We start from the raw sequence: 15792 nt of genomic DNA, 5'->3' as shown, positions 1-15792 counted from the left end.
GCTATAATTATCTTAGCATGCAAAGAAGAGGCAAAAAAAACCATTCAATTTCTCATGTGAAAATTGCATGAATTTCTACTAGTCACAAATTAAAAATGTAATGGATTTAAGATCTTTTTATAAATATAAAAAATAAAATGGGGATATTAATTGGTATAAACCAGATACAAAACTTTTCATTTCACAGTTAACTGGCCCTCTTGAGAAAACTTTGCTAAGGCGTTGTCATAGCCTTTGGATGCTGCAGATATGCAAGTTAGCCTAAGGGGAAATAAAACATTAAATTAGATATGACTACCTAAAATAATATGCAGCAGTAACAAGCCATTTACAACACCCAGAAGACCTTTGTTACTTTTAGAAAGAAATATAAACTCTTTCCAACATTTGAACAATAGGAAATGAATTCTTTGTCAGTAAAAGCCAGAGGACAAACTAAATATTTAAATGGCCACTGAGGATTGAAGTGGAAGTGCAGCTTGTAGACAGCTATACAAATCACTAACAAACCTTAATGAATATTGGGTGTGGGCATCAGGGTCCTGTCAGTTTTGACACTATGTCCCAAGTAGCTTAAACCCAACACTCAAGAAAAGGTGGAGACCTCAGCAGGTCTCTAACATCTGGGATTTTATTTGTCATTATGGCATACCCTGCAAGCGCAAAAGAAAGAGTAAAAGGGGATTATCCTGACAATGAAATGAGTTACTGAATCTTGTGATAATGAAAAGCAGAAGAATTCTAATTCCTTTCTATAGTCCCTGAGGTGGAGGTGCGTTTATCGTTCTGCAGAAGTAAAAGGAGGGAAGAACAGATGGCCTAAAATCCATGAAACAAGACACCACCTAATCCCAGGACTGAGTACCACTATTAATCCTGGTCAGATTCCCTACTGTTACTTTATAACAGGGTTCTGAGTTGCTACTGATGAACTGGCATGTCTGTTTTTTTTAAAAATTGCAAACTAACTGTAGGTTGCTGATTTAAGAAAGAAAATGTGTTCTAAATGTGTGGGACCACTAACTAACATAGCTAAACCTCCAAAGAATGGATGCCTTCCAAATGGAACTGAATCAAACTATTTTATGTTCGTTCAGAACAAATAGCATTGTTTTCTCAATCTCTGTTACTACCTTCATAATGAAAGCAATCACATATACTTAATGTATGAGATGGGAATTTAATTTCTGGGTTTGTGGTTTGGGGATGTTTTATTTTATATTTTGTTGTATAGCTGCATATGCTATGTATAACAATAGTGGAAGCTCTGTTATTCTCATACTACAGCTTTTCATGGTGAATCCACAGAAGACTTGCATTAACCAGAAAATGTATAATAGCTGAAGGGTTGTGCTTTGATTTTTTTTTTGGAACATTCTGTATTTTTCTGTATAATGGCTACACTACAAACATGTTTTTATCTAATACATGGATCATTTGTTTCAGTAGAGCAGCTGGGACCTAGGTGAATCAAGCACATAGTGAGGAGTCAGGAGACCTAACTCTAATCCCAACTCTCCCTTGGGCTAATTATTTAGCCCTACATTTTCAGAGCTGCCCACTAGTTTTGGCTACCTCCATTGTTGAGTGCCCAATTTAAGATGCCCACAGCCTGATTTTCAGTAGTTCTGAATACCCACAACTATTTCTGAAATCAATGGGAGCAGCAGTTCTAAGCACCTCTGAAAATCAACTCCTAAGAGAATGTCTACACCAGAGCTGGAGATGTAATTTACAGCTCAGGTAGACCTACCCATGCTAGCTTTTAATGGAGCTGTCATGTTAAATAGCTGCAGCAGGGCAAGCAGTGGGATGGGCTAGCTGCTCCAAGTACGTACCTAAGGTTTCAAATTGTACTCACGGCAGCAAGCCTGTCCTACCACCCATGCAGCCGTCTGTACACTGGTATTTTTAGCATGCCTGCTCAGGGACCGCTGATGTGGGCGTGTCTACCCAAACTGGAAATTACACCTCCCGCTCCAGTGTTGAGCCCTTTTGGAGCCTGGAGGAGCAAGCACCCCAGCTGGGGTAACAGATTTGGGGGGCAAGCCCTGACCTCCTCCAGGCTTCAGAGCCTGAGCTGCAACTTCCAAGCACTGTCTACACAGCTATTTTTAGAGTGCTAACCTGAGTCTGTCAACCAGGGCTGGGATGCTTGCTCTTGCAGGCTCCAAAATGCTGTGTAGACATACTCTAAGTGTCTCAATTTGAGCATCCAAAAATGGAGGCACCCAAAGTTAGTGGATGCTTTTAAAAGTGTGAGCTCAATTACCTCATCTGTAACATGGATGTTTAGCCACCTTTCTAAAAAGTTTTGACATCTAAAGATGAAAAGTGCCATTATATGAAAGCTTACATATTATTATTACCTTCATGATATTACCAGCTCATTGTCAGTCACAGTGGATGAAATCCATTGAAGTGATGGTAGTTTTGCCATTGACTTCACGCGGGCCAGGATTTCACTCAATATCTATAACAACATGAATGAATACAAGCACTACATTTTCTGTTATTATTCTACTACATATTTTTCTCTATTAGAATTAATTTTTCTTTAGTTAGTGTAACATGGTAGCATGATTTACAAATAAACTGTAAATCATTCTATACATATGACAATAATTGACCAAAAATGAAAGAGATTCTGTCTAGACCTAAATTGGTGCTGTAACCAGGCACCACAAATTCAGAAATTATCAGATCAACAATCGACATGTGATTTCCATGTTATTTAGCATTCAGTAGTGTTAGGAATGTGATGTACCTGCCTAGCCTTTCTTTAAGGGAGATGAGCTCATTTTAGATAGATAACCATCTCTGACTTTTCTTCTGATTCATCACTGACCTGAACTTCATTTGAACCTTGTTAGACACAAAACAAGCAGGATTCCTGGCCCAAGCTATAAAATATAATTAAGCCCTTTTGAAATGATGTGTAAAAGAACATTGCTCTACCCCCACTATAACCACTACCACCACCACAACCAATAAAGTTAAATCAAGCACTGCCTGTAATGGATTAAAATAATAAATGTTCCTGGATTTTAGTGTTTGAAGTACTTGAAGAAAACAGGCTCCCAGCAGCCAGGGCTGCTGAATGCAGGGGGACATTTATTAATGACGAGTTCAAGGATTTGGCCTGTTTAAGATCATTACTTTCTGTTTACCGAGTGTTACACGTCTCATGTTTTTACAGAGCCCACATGTGTCCCTATGCAATGCTGAAAAGCTCTCTTTCAGTAAAGAATTGTTAATCAGTAATGTGCAAATATTGTTCTCCTGGGGAGAAGGAACCATCATAAGATTCTGTTCCATACTAATGGGAAATCCAGAGCAGTCCGTAGATTGTTAACTTAATCTCGCCTGGAAAATTGTCCCTAATTAGATGTCTCACCATTTTCTAGTTGCTGTGGTTAGTCACCATTCAATCTGGTGACTTTTACATTAACTGGAGTTTTTCCCCAGTAGTTATTTGGTCCAGAACTACTACCCCATTTTCTTTGCAGCTGTTTGTTACAGAATGACAATAGAGAATACAGCAAAACTGCTTGACCCATTTATGACATGACACATCTGAAGTTTAACAAAGGAGGAGAGAGAAATTTACTATTCATTTTAGACATAACTGATATGCATATTAAAAATACCTTCCAATTTCTCTGGCAAATGCAAAACAGATTCTGAAGATAGACACGATGAAAACTAGCAACCAGATTTCACTGTTTATCATTACCTTTATAACATATCAAGATATGGATATGAAAGTAGTTAGAAAATGCTTAGTAAATAATTCTTCTTTGGGGAGGGGGGTCAACTTTGTTGGTATAAATAAGTAATGACATACAGAAGCCTGACAAGTAACTTTATACCAACAATTCCATCTGCATCACCTAAAAAAAGAAATAAAATCCCCACCTCCTCAAAGAGTGAATAATATTTCCTCCTTCAGTTAAATTAATAAAGAAAAGTGTATGGTAATTAATCTTCTAAGGGCCAGATTGTCCTGAGTGTCTACAGCAGAGGAAGCTGTCTTCACAAAACTGCTACTCCCCTCCTGCTTTGAGTAGGGGGCAGTTAGGAGTTTTTTCCACCCCCAAAGCATTGGCACACCAAGTGCTACTCTCCCCCACACATACACACGCACACCCTAAACAAGTGGAAACAGAAGCAGATTATGATTCTGACACAATCTCCTTCCCCAGTACCTCCTGGGACAGCACAACAGTGCAGTGCCCTGTATGTGGCAAAGCCATAACTGACCTCAAGAATTTTTTTCCAAATATAGTCTGTCTAATGTTCAGTTCTGTTTATTTTATTGTACAAATAAATTGTCACCTGTTTGCTTTTTTTAAAAAATGCTTCCCATATATACATCCACCAATCAAAACTCTGCTCTGAACTCTATCAATGTGGCAGTGCAGCCAGATCAAATATCATCTTTCAGCTATTTTCTGGGAAACTAATGACATGTAGAAATCCAGTGCCCACAGTAGAAGGGAAAAAACATCCTGTAGCATTTTCACTTCTTTCAATACTTGGGAATTATTAAAACTGTTACCAAATTATCAATATTTTAAAATATTGTGGAATACAATGACTACGCAATTCGTTTGCGTTATAGTCCCTTCCTTCATTTGTGACCCAGTAGGACTAAAGGAACTATATCCTCGTGTCACTTGTTGTGTATATTCTAATACCTAAAGTGATCATTAATGAAAAGGGAGGCTCTTTTGTTTTTTGTTTGTTTTTCTGTTGCATTTGTTAGAATTTGTCTCTGCCTTTTTACATCCATTGTAATGATAATAGACAAGGTCAGGCTCCTTCTCTGGGCCCCTTCTCTCACCCGTGCACAGCCTGACCACTGCAGAATCTTCTAATACTGATAATAGTAAATCCTCACATCTTTATTTTAGCATATTTGGCTCCATATATATGACCCTGTCAAGTGTCCTTGTAGTGTCTGTGTTAGTATAAGTCAAGTCAGTGACATTAAATATTTAAAGATGATATAATTGAACATCAAAAGCTTTCTCTGTCTTTATAGGAAGTTTTCTTATACTCAGTGTTCTTTTTTTAATAGTATTCATACTTTTTAATAGTCTTAACTGTTATGCAAATCAGTTTCTGGAGAGTATCTAACACATGCTTGCAGTTTTTCAAGTAGTCATAGATTATTTCCAGCTGCATAAAAAATACCTGGATATGCCCTTCTAGCATATGTCATCATAGTACAATTTTTTATAATGACACACAGAAGCCTGATTTAAATTTCATTTTGCTCAGTCAGTATGGCAGTGCTTTGCAATGCTATTAAGGATCTGAGTGGAGCCTGACAATGGAGAGTTGGCAGCATTTGGTAAACATTGTCCAAAGCAAGTGGTTCACATTTATTAGTCTCCTGAAGATGTATTTTAAAAGTCATGAAACTAATTGTTCCGAGACCTAAATTATTGCACTCACTGAAAAATATGTCGGTGTTCAGCAGCCAATAATCCAAACAGAGCAAGTTAACTTCTGCATTTCACAACAATCGTTTATGAAGATATATTACTTCTGTATGTTGCCATATCAGGTTCACTTGAAATGGTGACCATGATTTAATCTGTTTAAACTGAAGGCAGAATTCTACACAAGATGTTTGAGAGAAATCCATGAAAGAGCTAGCTGAAAGCAGTGTGTGGGAGAGGAGCACAGAAGAGGAGAATTAGTTTTTTACTTTTCCAAGATGACTTATTCAGTAAGAGGAAAGGAGCTTCACAAGCTCAGTTCATGCTCTGTATTTCAATATGGTGTTTAGAAATCCTAAAATAAGACCCCTGTGCATACTGATGTTACAATGGTATTTCTTCACTCCCTTTCCCTTAGAATGTGAGTACACTTCTCCCCTAATGTCAGCCTACTGGGATTTCTACTACAGTGATAGTCCAGTGAAAGAAGCGTCCCTAAAGCCCATACATCTCTTCACTCACTTGTTTTTGCACTTTCTACCTGTCTGCCAGTCTTCATCTGTTTTCTTTAAGTACTTATTCTCTTAGCTCTCTCAAGACTGCCCTTTGTGCAAATTTATCTGACTATTCTTTGTATTTTTTTTTCATTATGTGCATATTGATTTATATAATAAGATTCGTTTCTCCCCAAAGAGGTCATTTATAACTGCTGTGAAATAGGATATAATGCCCTGCCTATAAAGAGAGAGATTCTGGTTCCTTATAAGAAAAAATAAATAAAACTGTGGCCCAAGTCCCTGAAATTCCTCTAGTATTTGTAGTACATAGCCCATGCAGTTGTTTTGCACTACATAAATTCCCTTGTTTGAAATTCATCAATATGTCTTTTTCTTTATTAATGATTGTGTTTCAGTTTCTCTCTGGGATATATAGCAGTTGGAAAGAGGAATCAATCAATCAATCTATTATCATACAGATAATTACAATATTATGTAGGCACTGAGCCACATGAAGTAACTCTTCCGGATGAGTGTTTTAAAACTGTTAAAAGGTCTAAAAATATTTCACATCTGCCTTCAACTCATGAATTCGGTATCAACCCTGAAGTTTCATGTTTTATTATTGTACATACATTTTGTATATGATCTAGTCATCTATCAGAGGATCCTAATAGTGCTGTGTGATCTCACATAACATATCAACTGCAATACATAGGCCCAATGGAGTGAGTTAAGGATGGTGTTTCTATCTTACAACTGACCTGCAATTATTTTTAAATCGCTGAGCCAGATTCACTGCTAAACTTTGGTTGCAAAGTGCTAGTCCAGCTATACAAGCAGTCATAAATCCAGGTGAACTGGAAACACAAAGCAGCCAGAGCATACCAGTGAATCTGGACCAGTAAACATTGGGTTATGTGTTGAGTGATTAGTATAATTTACATTTTGTATTTTGTGAAACTGTTCTGTAATTTAAAAAACAATCTGCATAATCCTTGTAAACCGACTCTACGTTCCAGCCAAGCTTTGTAGTGGCTTTTACATCACTGTCACATGACTTGGGGATTCTTGTCTATGAGTCAGAACAGCAGGCAGGTCTAATGGTCAGAGCGATAATCAGGCCTAGTGTTTAGGACAGGAGTTGGTAGCGAAGAATCGGAGCCCAGGCTCAGAGTTGGAGTCAGAGGTCAGATGCCAGAGGCAAGGGTCACAGCCGGAGTCAGAGGCCAGGAATTGGAGCTGTGGGGACAGAGCTGGGTTATCTGGAGTGAGGCAAGGTTGGGACCAATGCAGAAGCAGGGCTGGGAGCAAGGCTACAGGCAGGCACAAGAGCTGTCATAGCTGTGGGCGAATGCTTTGACCAGCCACTGAATTGCTGCTGCTGCTACTGGACTTAAGAGCTGATCTGCTAGTGCTGACTTTTCCAACCAGACAGGTGGCATAGCCCATCAGGCAGCCTACTACAGCCAGCTGCACTTACCTGGAGACTGGCTCTGCTGTGGGCCCTGGTTCATGATAATCACCAGCATAGTGCACGCTGCAATGCGTTGCACTACAACATATGACAATAGGTAATTCCGGATGACCAGTGGGGTAAAAGGTGTGGCTAAAATATCTTACAAACTAAAAGTCTTTCTTCCCTTTGCTGTTTGGGGCACTCAACACATAACCCTACATATAATTCATATTAAGAACAAAAACAAAAAAATCCTTGAACTTGCAGGTCACTCCTGCCATATTACAAATTGTGAGAATAATCTACACAAAAGTATATATTTCTGCGTTTTAGAACCAAATGTCATCAGACAAGTGCAAAAAAAATTTGAAATCATTAAATATTTTGATTTTGGTGCTCCTTAAAATAACTACATTTTCAAAAGAACCAAAGACACTATTTTCTTGGGCTAAAAGCTTTTATATTGTATACTGTATGTTGCTGTCAATCCACTGTTCTACTGAATATGCTGTGCATATAATCAAAAACAGTAACAAAAGGAGAAGGTGTAGTTTATTGATACTATAAACATACTTATTCAGGTTTACTCTCCTGTTAATTATTTTTTTAATCTTGAAAGAACCTAATCAAATTGGCCAAATTCTTCTCTTGGATGTTCACACATAGGGCCAAATCCAGGGATCCAGCACCAAGATTGTGTTATCCAGAGACAAAGTATGATATTCTGGCCTTGTTGTAGTCATTGGCAACTCTCCCGTTCACTGCCATGGGGCTAGGATTCCATCTCAGAACTTTAAGTAATAATCCCCTAGACTGCAAAGTAGCTTCATGGAGGGTACTTCAGCCCAACTGCTGAAGTATCTCTCTTTGGTCCCTGTGCACCTCTACCATAGTAGGGTACCCTCCACTCCTACCCCTATCTTTGCATGCCTCCTGCACTCTGCACCTTATGGAACTCTGCAGAGATGGGCTCCATGCTGTCCAGAGAATGCATACCTCTAGTGTGTGACCCACTCTCCTCCTATTCAAAACACACACACACAGTACAATGGCACCTCTGTAGCTATGGAGGTGAGATTGGATTTTTCTAGTATTTCTATTGGAATTGACAGAAGCTGTGAACATGCATCTGAGAAAAGAATTGGGTCTATTGTGTGTTTTCTTCCATAATGCAAATCACGTTCTTAAGAAACTATAGATCGTTACATTATAAAATTATTCTTGGCATTATAGTTTAAAGTCTCAGACCATAGACAGATTTTTCCTGGATTTTGAAAGAGGTTCATCAGAGAAGTTTAAACTTCCCCACATATTTAAACCGGGCATGTTTACATTGTACACAGAATAGAATTCCATTTTAGTGGGATATTTCTTCTAGCAAAGGTTTGAAAATTCAAAATAGTACAGTCCTTTGAAACATCTGCATGCTGTAGGCCTTGGGTATTTTTTAATCTTTCATCTTTTGTAAGTATCAAATTTCATTAGAAAAATAAGCTATAGGCATTCCGAACTAAGAATGGTGAAATTCAGTATTCACAATAACAATTCCAAAAATGAGCAGCAAAAGAGAAAAATGTAGCCCAGCCTCTAGTGTAATGCTTTGCATCTAAATATCCTAAAGAGTAGAGAGATTTTAGGTACAGTTTGTTTTATTAAATTGTTTTCAGAGAATCACAGAAGTTTAGGGTTGGAAGAGACCTCAGGAGGTCATCGAGTCCAACCCCCTGCTCAAAGCAGGACCAACCCCAACTAAATTATCCCAGCCAGGGCTTTGTCAAGCTGGGCCTTAAAAACCTCTAAGTATGGAGATTCCACCACCTCCTGAGGCAACTCATTCCAGTGCTTCATTACCCTCCTAGTGAAATAGTTTTTCCTAATATCCAACCTAGACCTCCCCCACTACAACTTGAGACCATTGCTCCTTGTTCTGTCATCTGCCACCACTGAGAAACGGCCTAGCGCCATATTCTTTGGAAACCCGCTTCACTACACAAGGATTTTTGATTTGCACTAGGTTAAATTCACAAGAGAACTTAAATTTTTAGGTGGTGTTCCTTTTCTAAAAATGTTTATTGTTAATGAGAATACATAAGTGATATTATAAATCTAACCTGTCTAACTTTTCAAAGGTTTTATAATACTCTGTCCACTATGAATGGTTATGATGTGAAAAGATTGGTTTAACTGATTTTTTTAGTAAACACATATTATGTATTTTGAGTTACTGTGATTATTTTGAGTTGTTGAATTCAAGCAAAAACCTTATTCCTGTTAAGAACTCTAGACTCTAGCCAGGCAATATATTGTATTGAGAAATCAGAATGAAAGCAGAGAGAATAATTCAAAATGGCTATTTCCTATCAGTTTAGAATATAAGTGTAGCAGCTGTTCTTATTCTTAATATACTCTTGAAAAGATTGCATAGTTTAATGAAAACTGTCTCTATTCATAAAACTTAAATACTCACACATGTAAAAAGTCATAACGTTTTGGCAAATAGTACTTTGTAAGGAATGCGCATGAAACATACCTGCTCCATAACTAGAACTCAATATAAAGTGTACTCAAATATGTTGGAAAAGCAAACTGAGAACAAACCAAAAGCAGTATGGCCAGATTGTGAATGCCTTAGTTACATTGGTGAGGCATTTACTCACACAAGTAGCTCTACTGAAGTTAATCATAGAATCATAGAATATCAGGGTTGGAAGGGATGTCAGGAGGTCATCTAGTCCAACCCCCTGCTCAAAGCAGGACCAATTCCCAACTAAATCATCCCAGCCAGGGCTTTGTCAAGCCTGACCTTAAAAACCTCTAAGGAAGGAGATTCCACCACCTCCCTAAGTAACCCTTTCCAGTGCTTCACCACCCTCCTAGTGAAAAAGTTTTTCCTAATATCCAACCTAAACCTCCCCAACTGCAACTTGAGACCGTTACTCCTTGTTCTGCCGTCAGTTACCACTGAGAACAGTCTAAATCCATCCTCTTTGGAACCCCCCTTCAGGTAGTTGAAAGCAGCTATCAAATCCCCCCTCATTCTTCTCCTCTGCAGACTAAACAATCCCAGTTCCCTCAGCCTCTCCTCATAAGTCATGTGCTCCAGCCCCCTAATCATTTTTGTTGCCTTCTGCTGGACTCTTTCCAATTTTTCCACATCCTTCTTGTAGTGTGGGGCCCCAAACTGGACACAGAACACCAGATGAGGCCTCACCAATGTTGAATTGAGGGGAACGATCACGTCCCTTGATCTGCTGGCAGTGCCCCTACTTATACAGCCCAAAATGCCGTTAGCCTTCTTGGGCACACTGTTGACTGATATCCAGCTTCTCATCCACTGTAACCCCTAGGTCCTTTTCTGCAGAACTGCTTCCTAGCCATTCGGTCCCTAGTCTGTAACAGTGCATGGGATTCTTCCGTCCTAAGTGCAGGTCTCTGCACTTGTCCTTGTTGAACCTCATCAGGTTTCTTTTGGCCCAATCCTCTAATTTGTCTAGGTCCCTCTGTATCCTGTCCCTACCCTCCAGCGTATCTACCACTCCTCCCAGTTTAGTGTCATCTGCAAACTTGCTGAGAGTGCAGTCCACGCCATCCTCCAGATCATTAATGAAGATATTGAACAAAACCGGCCTCAGGACTGACCCCAGGGCACTCCACTTGAAACCGGCTGCCAACTAGACGTGGAGCCGTTGATCACTACCAGTTGAGCCCGACGATCTAGCCAGCTTTCTATCCACCTTATAGTCCATTCATCCAGCCCATACTTCTTTAACTTGCTGGCAAGAATACTGTGGGAGACTGTATCAAAAGCTTTGCTAAAGTCAAGGAATAACACATTCACTGCTTTCCCCTCATCCACAGAGCCAGTTATCTCCTCATAGAAGGCACTTAGGTTAATCAGGCATGACTTACCCTTGGTGAATCCATGCTGACTGTTCCTGATCACTTTCCTCTCCTCTAAGTGCTTCAGAATTGATTCCTTGAGGACCTGCTCCATGATTTTTCTAGGGACTGAGGTGAGGCTGACTGGCCTGTAGTTCCCCGGATCCTCCTCCTTCCCTTTTTTAAAGATGGGCACTACATTAGCCTTTTTCCAGTCATCCGGGACCTCCCCCGATCGCCATGAGTTTTCAAAGATAATGGCCAATGGCTCTGCAATCACATCCACCAACTCCTTTAGCACCCTCGGATGCAGCGTATCCAGCCCCAGGGACTTGTGCTCGTCCAGTTTTTCTAAATAATCCCGAACCACTTCTTTCTCCACAGAGGGCTGGTCACCTTCTCCTCATACTGTGCTGCCCAGTGCAGCAGTCTGGGACCTGACCTTGTTCGTGAAGACAGAGGCAAAAAGATCATTGAGTAAATTAGCTTTTTCCACATCCTCTGTTACTAGGTTGCCTCTCTCATTTAGTAAGGGGCCCACACTTTCCTTGACTTTCTTCTTGTTGCTAACATACCTGAAGAAACCCTTCTTGTTACTCTTAACATCTCTTGCTAGCTGCAACTCCAAGTGTGATTTGGCCTTCCTGATTTCACTCCTGCATGCCTGAGCAATATTTTTATACTCCTCCCTGGTTATTTGTCCAATCTTTCACTTCTTGTAAGCTTCTTTTTTGTGTTTAAGGTCAGCAAGGATTTCACTGTTAAGCCAAGCTGGTCGCCTGCCATATTTACTGTTCTTTCTACACATTGGGATGTTTTTTTCATGCAACCTCAATAAGGATTCTTTAAAATACTGCCAGCCCTCCTGGACTCCTTTCCCCCTCATGATATTCTCCCAGGGGATCCTGCCCATCAGTTCCCTGAGGGAGTCAAAGTCTGCTTTGGGACTACGTGTGTGAATAATTGCTCACCAATAAGAGTAAAAGATTCACAATCTGGCCTCGAGACATTTCTAGAGAATATATATCTTGGGAGAACACACATACCACTAAGCTAAATTATATATTTTTCCTTTTTCTTCAGGTATAATTCATGGATCATCATTTGTTCTTGACATAAATGATTTTCTCCTTAAAACAAGTTTCAAAGAAAGAAGCAGAGCTCTAATAGGCCCCTTCTGTTGTTCTGTCAATGTGGAAGCTAAGTGGTGTAAGCACAGTGGCAATCCTGGTCCAGAGCAATCCATTCCAAAAATACATATTGACTTCAGAGGAGGGCTTATACAGGTCTGTATTTTTTTTTATGTATATGTTTATGATGTTGTGAAGGCCAAGACTATAACAGGGTTCAAAAAAGAACTAGATAAATTCATGGAGGATAGGTCCATCAATAGCTATTAGCCAGTATGGGCAGGGATGCTGTCCCTAGCCTCTATTTGCCAGAAGCTAGGAATGGGCGACAGGGGATGGATCACTTGAAGATTACCTGTTCTGTTCATTCCCTCTGGGGACTGATGGGCCACTGTTGGAAGACAGGATACTGGGCTAGATGGACCTTTGGTCTGAATGTTAGTATGGCCGTTCTTATGTTTTTATGGTTCGGATATATAATTGAATTTGCCTTGAATTTTGATTCTCTGTCTAAACTGCACAGAAAACTTGTAAAGCTTTGCATCATGAGACAGTTCACCACATTTGAAAATTTTTACATTTTAAAAGAAGTGTGTGTTTTTGCAAAACTACTGATTAGACAAAACTGCATAGAGTATTGACAAGAACTGTTCAGGCCATTTTACTGTAGTGTAGCTGTATGTGTGTGTTCCCTTAAAAGTACTGTATCAGGTTACCAGCACTTAACATTTGGGCCTGTTCTGTTTTGTGTGTGCGTGCATATGTGCATGCATGCGTAATGCCTTGGGGCAGCTCTAACAAATGCACTTCAGTTTTTTAAAACGTACAAAAAATTCTCAGGGGAGTAATTGATAATTGTTGTTTGTGGCAATTAACACTCAGTTTTACATGCTATCCTCCCCTTCAGTTAAATGTGTCCGTAACTTGAAAACAGTCCAAGAAACATGGGAGTTTTTGAAATGAAGAATTCTGATTCTGTATAACTTAAGCAAGAGGGTTGTAATATAATTAGGACAAGATACACACCTATTTACAGTAAGATTTATAAGCACCAGTGTTAAAAATAAATAAACTCCAGCACATAAACCATTCAATAAATATTTATAAACAAAATGTTTGCAGAAACCTGGATCAGTTTGTAAAAGTTGGCGAAATTGAAAAAGGACTATATTTATAATTAATCATTCACAACAAATAATTTGACCAACTCTAAAAATGACCTCATGTATCACCATTACTAATGTGTATTACGATAGTGCCTAAAAGTCCAAAATGATATTGGTGTCTCTTTGTGCTAGGTTCTGTATCTACATATAGAAAGAGAGTCCCTGCCCTGAAGATCTTTCAATCTAAATAGACAAGACAGATAAAGAGTGGGAGAAAGGAATTGTTTATCCCCACTTCACAGATGAAGAACTGAGGCACAGTTAGATTACCTGTGCAGCCTTGGGCAAATCACTTAATTTGTGGCAGAGCCAAGAATTAAACTAAGTCTTTTGAGTCCCAGTCCAGTGCCTTAACCACAAGACCATCCTTCCTCACTACTACACCATAGTGAGGCAAAAAAGTCTATTGTCAGCTTTGACTATAAGTCACTCTCCTCCTTCTGGCAGTATGAGCATTAAATGTTACTACTGCTATACTTTCTCCCACAATTTACGTGTGGCTGCAGAGGAAGGGAAAACATGGTTCTCAGCCAGCTTAACTGCAAGTCTTTTTAGATCTCCTCAGACTTCCTGCTTCTGTACTCATAGTGAAAAGATCTTTTGTCTCTGGACAAGTTAACACTCTGTTCCTTCCACCCACCAACTACAGACTTTTGACCTACCATCTGGTGGTTTCATCCTGTGATGAAATCAATAGATAAGGTTGCTTCTGTTTTTCTCTCTCTGCCTCTGGGTACACTTCTGCACTCAGAATCCTGAATCATTGGTGGTCACCTCATTGTGTCAGACAAATAGTTGAGATACTGCATTCTAGATAGCCTACTAGTTTTTGGTGTCTTGATATTCTGCTGGGTCCAACACTGGAATTCCAAGGACCAGGGCTCAATTAAATTTTGAGTGATGTGGCATGGATTAGACCAGCTATCTCTTTAAGTTAGACGCAGAGGGGGTTCTGGGAATATGTTAGGGCAATTGTTTAAAAATTACTTTGTCATCAATTTGTCACTGGTTTGTCCAAGCCTGCAGGATTGCTGCAGACAGCAGTGTGAATGAAGAAATGCAGCACTGCTTGGCAAGGCGAAAGGGAACGGTTCGTTAATTTCTCTCTCAGCCAGGAAAGACTGATCCATTGGTTCCCCAGTGCACTCGCTGCCTGCCGAAAGCACCCAGATAGGATTAGACATATTAGTGTTCAAATACCTGGGATTACAAATCATTCACGGTTATATGATTCACCATGCAGATCCAGTTAACATGTAACAAACATTGCAGAAATCTTTTCAACTTTATTTTAAACCTTGTCAATTCACTTTTTTTTCACCTCTCTGCCTTTCTCTTTCCTTCTGCTGAAAAGGTTTATGTATCTTCAGAATGTTTTAAGTCTATTTTCCTCATTTTTTTCTACACACCTGAATGTTTTGATTAAGGGTGGCCTGAACTGGAACCCTAGATATGCACCTCCCTAAAATTTGGGAACATCTAACTGAGATCTCATCCAAATTCAAACTTTGCTGAAATCAACAGCAGTGCTTTCTGAAGATGGGCCCTCCCCCATGGAAGTGTGAACCTAGATACTAATCTATCCTTTCCCCAAACTCAAAATTGTTGGGATTCAGGGTTATGGTATGTCTGTCTTTCTAAGGTACTGATACCATAGTATCTGAGTATCTCAACATTTTTATATTTAAAATAAATTTAAAGTATATTTACCCTTATGAGTCCATTATAAAGAGAGTCCTGAGCTGCAAAGATTGGATCTAAGTCTGAATCTCAATTAAAACACATGGTAGCATGTACATTAAAAACAAACAAACAAAAACCCCTACCAAAATAAAACACTGCACTACACACACACACACTTTCCTGCCTGGGGAGAGGATGAGGAGCAAGGAGATGGGAGGACAAGGATTTGGGTCTGGGGTTTTGACTATTATTTCACCACCTATTTTTGCTGTACTGTATCTCTCTTCCCCCATGTTCTCTCACTTTCACTACTCCTCCCTGTTTTCTCTACGCTTCTCTTCTTTCCTTTTCTCATGATGTCACTCCCACCTTCTTATTCTGTTTTTTTTTCCATTACTGTTCTGCCACACTACTCTCTCTTTTGATGGTTTTATGGGTGAGAAGAGAACTGGATTACCTTCCAAAGAAACCAAATACCAGGAATAAGATACTCATAACGGTTATGTGGTTTCTTGCTTGGGCAACATA

At 39.4% G+C, this 15792-nt stretch overlaps 1 protein-coding gene across 5 annotated transcripts in view; it reads left to right on the top strand.

The window, feature by feature from the left end:
• The window catches only part of VPS13B (vacuolar protein sorting 13 homolog B), a 960935-nt gene that overhangs the window by 807399 nt on the left and 137744 nt on the right, over positions 1-15792 (top strand). For all 5 annotated transcript variants that reach the window (XM_054017509.1, XM_054017507.1, XM_054017510.1 and 2 more), the window contains exon 37: positions 12369-12571. In XM_054017509.1, coding sequence (XP_053873484.1) covers positions 12369-12571 — 203 coding nt within the window. The remainder of the gene's footprint in view (positions 1-12368; positions 12572-15792) is intronic.

The sequence above is a fragment of the Malaclemys terrapin genome, chromosome 2 (genome assembly GCF_027887155.1).
Source record: "Malaclemys terrapin pileata isolate rMalTer1 chromosome 2, rMalTer1.hap1, whole genome shotgun sequence".
Lineage (NCBI taxonomy): Eukaryota > Metazoa > Chordata > Testudines > Emydidae > Malaclemys > Malaclemys terrapin.
Note: the sequence above shows the minus strand (reverse complement) of the source record. Positions and strands in the feature narration are given on the sequence as shown.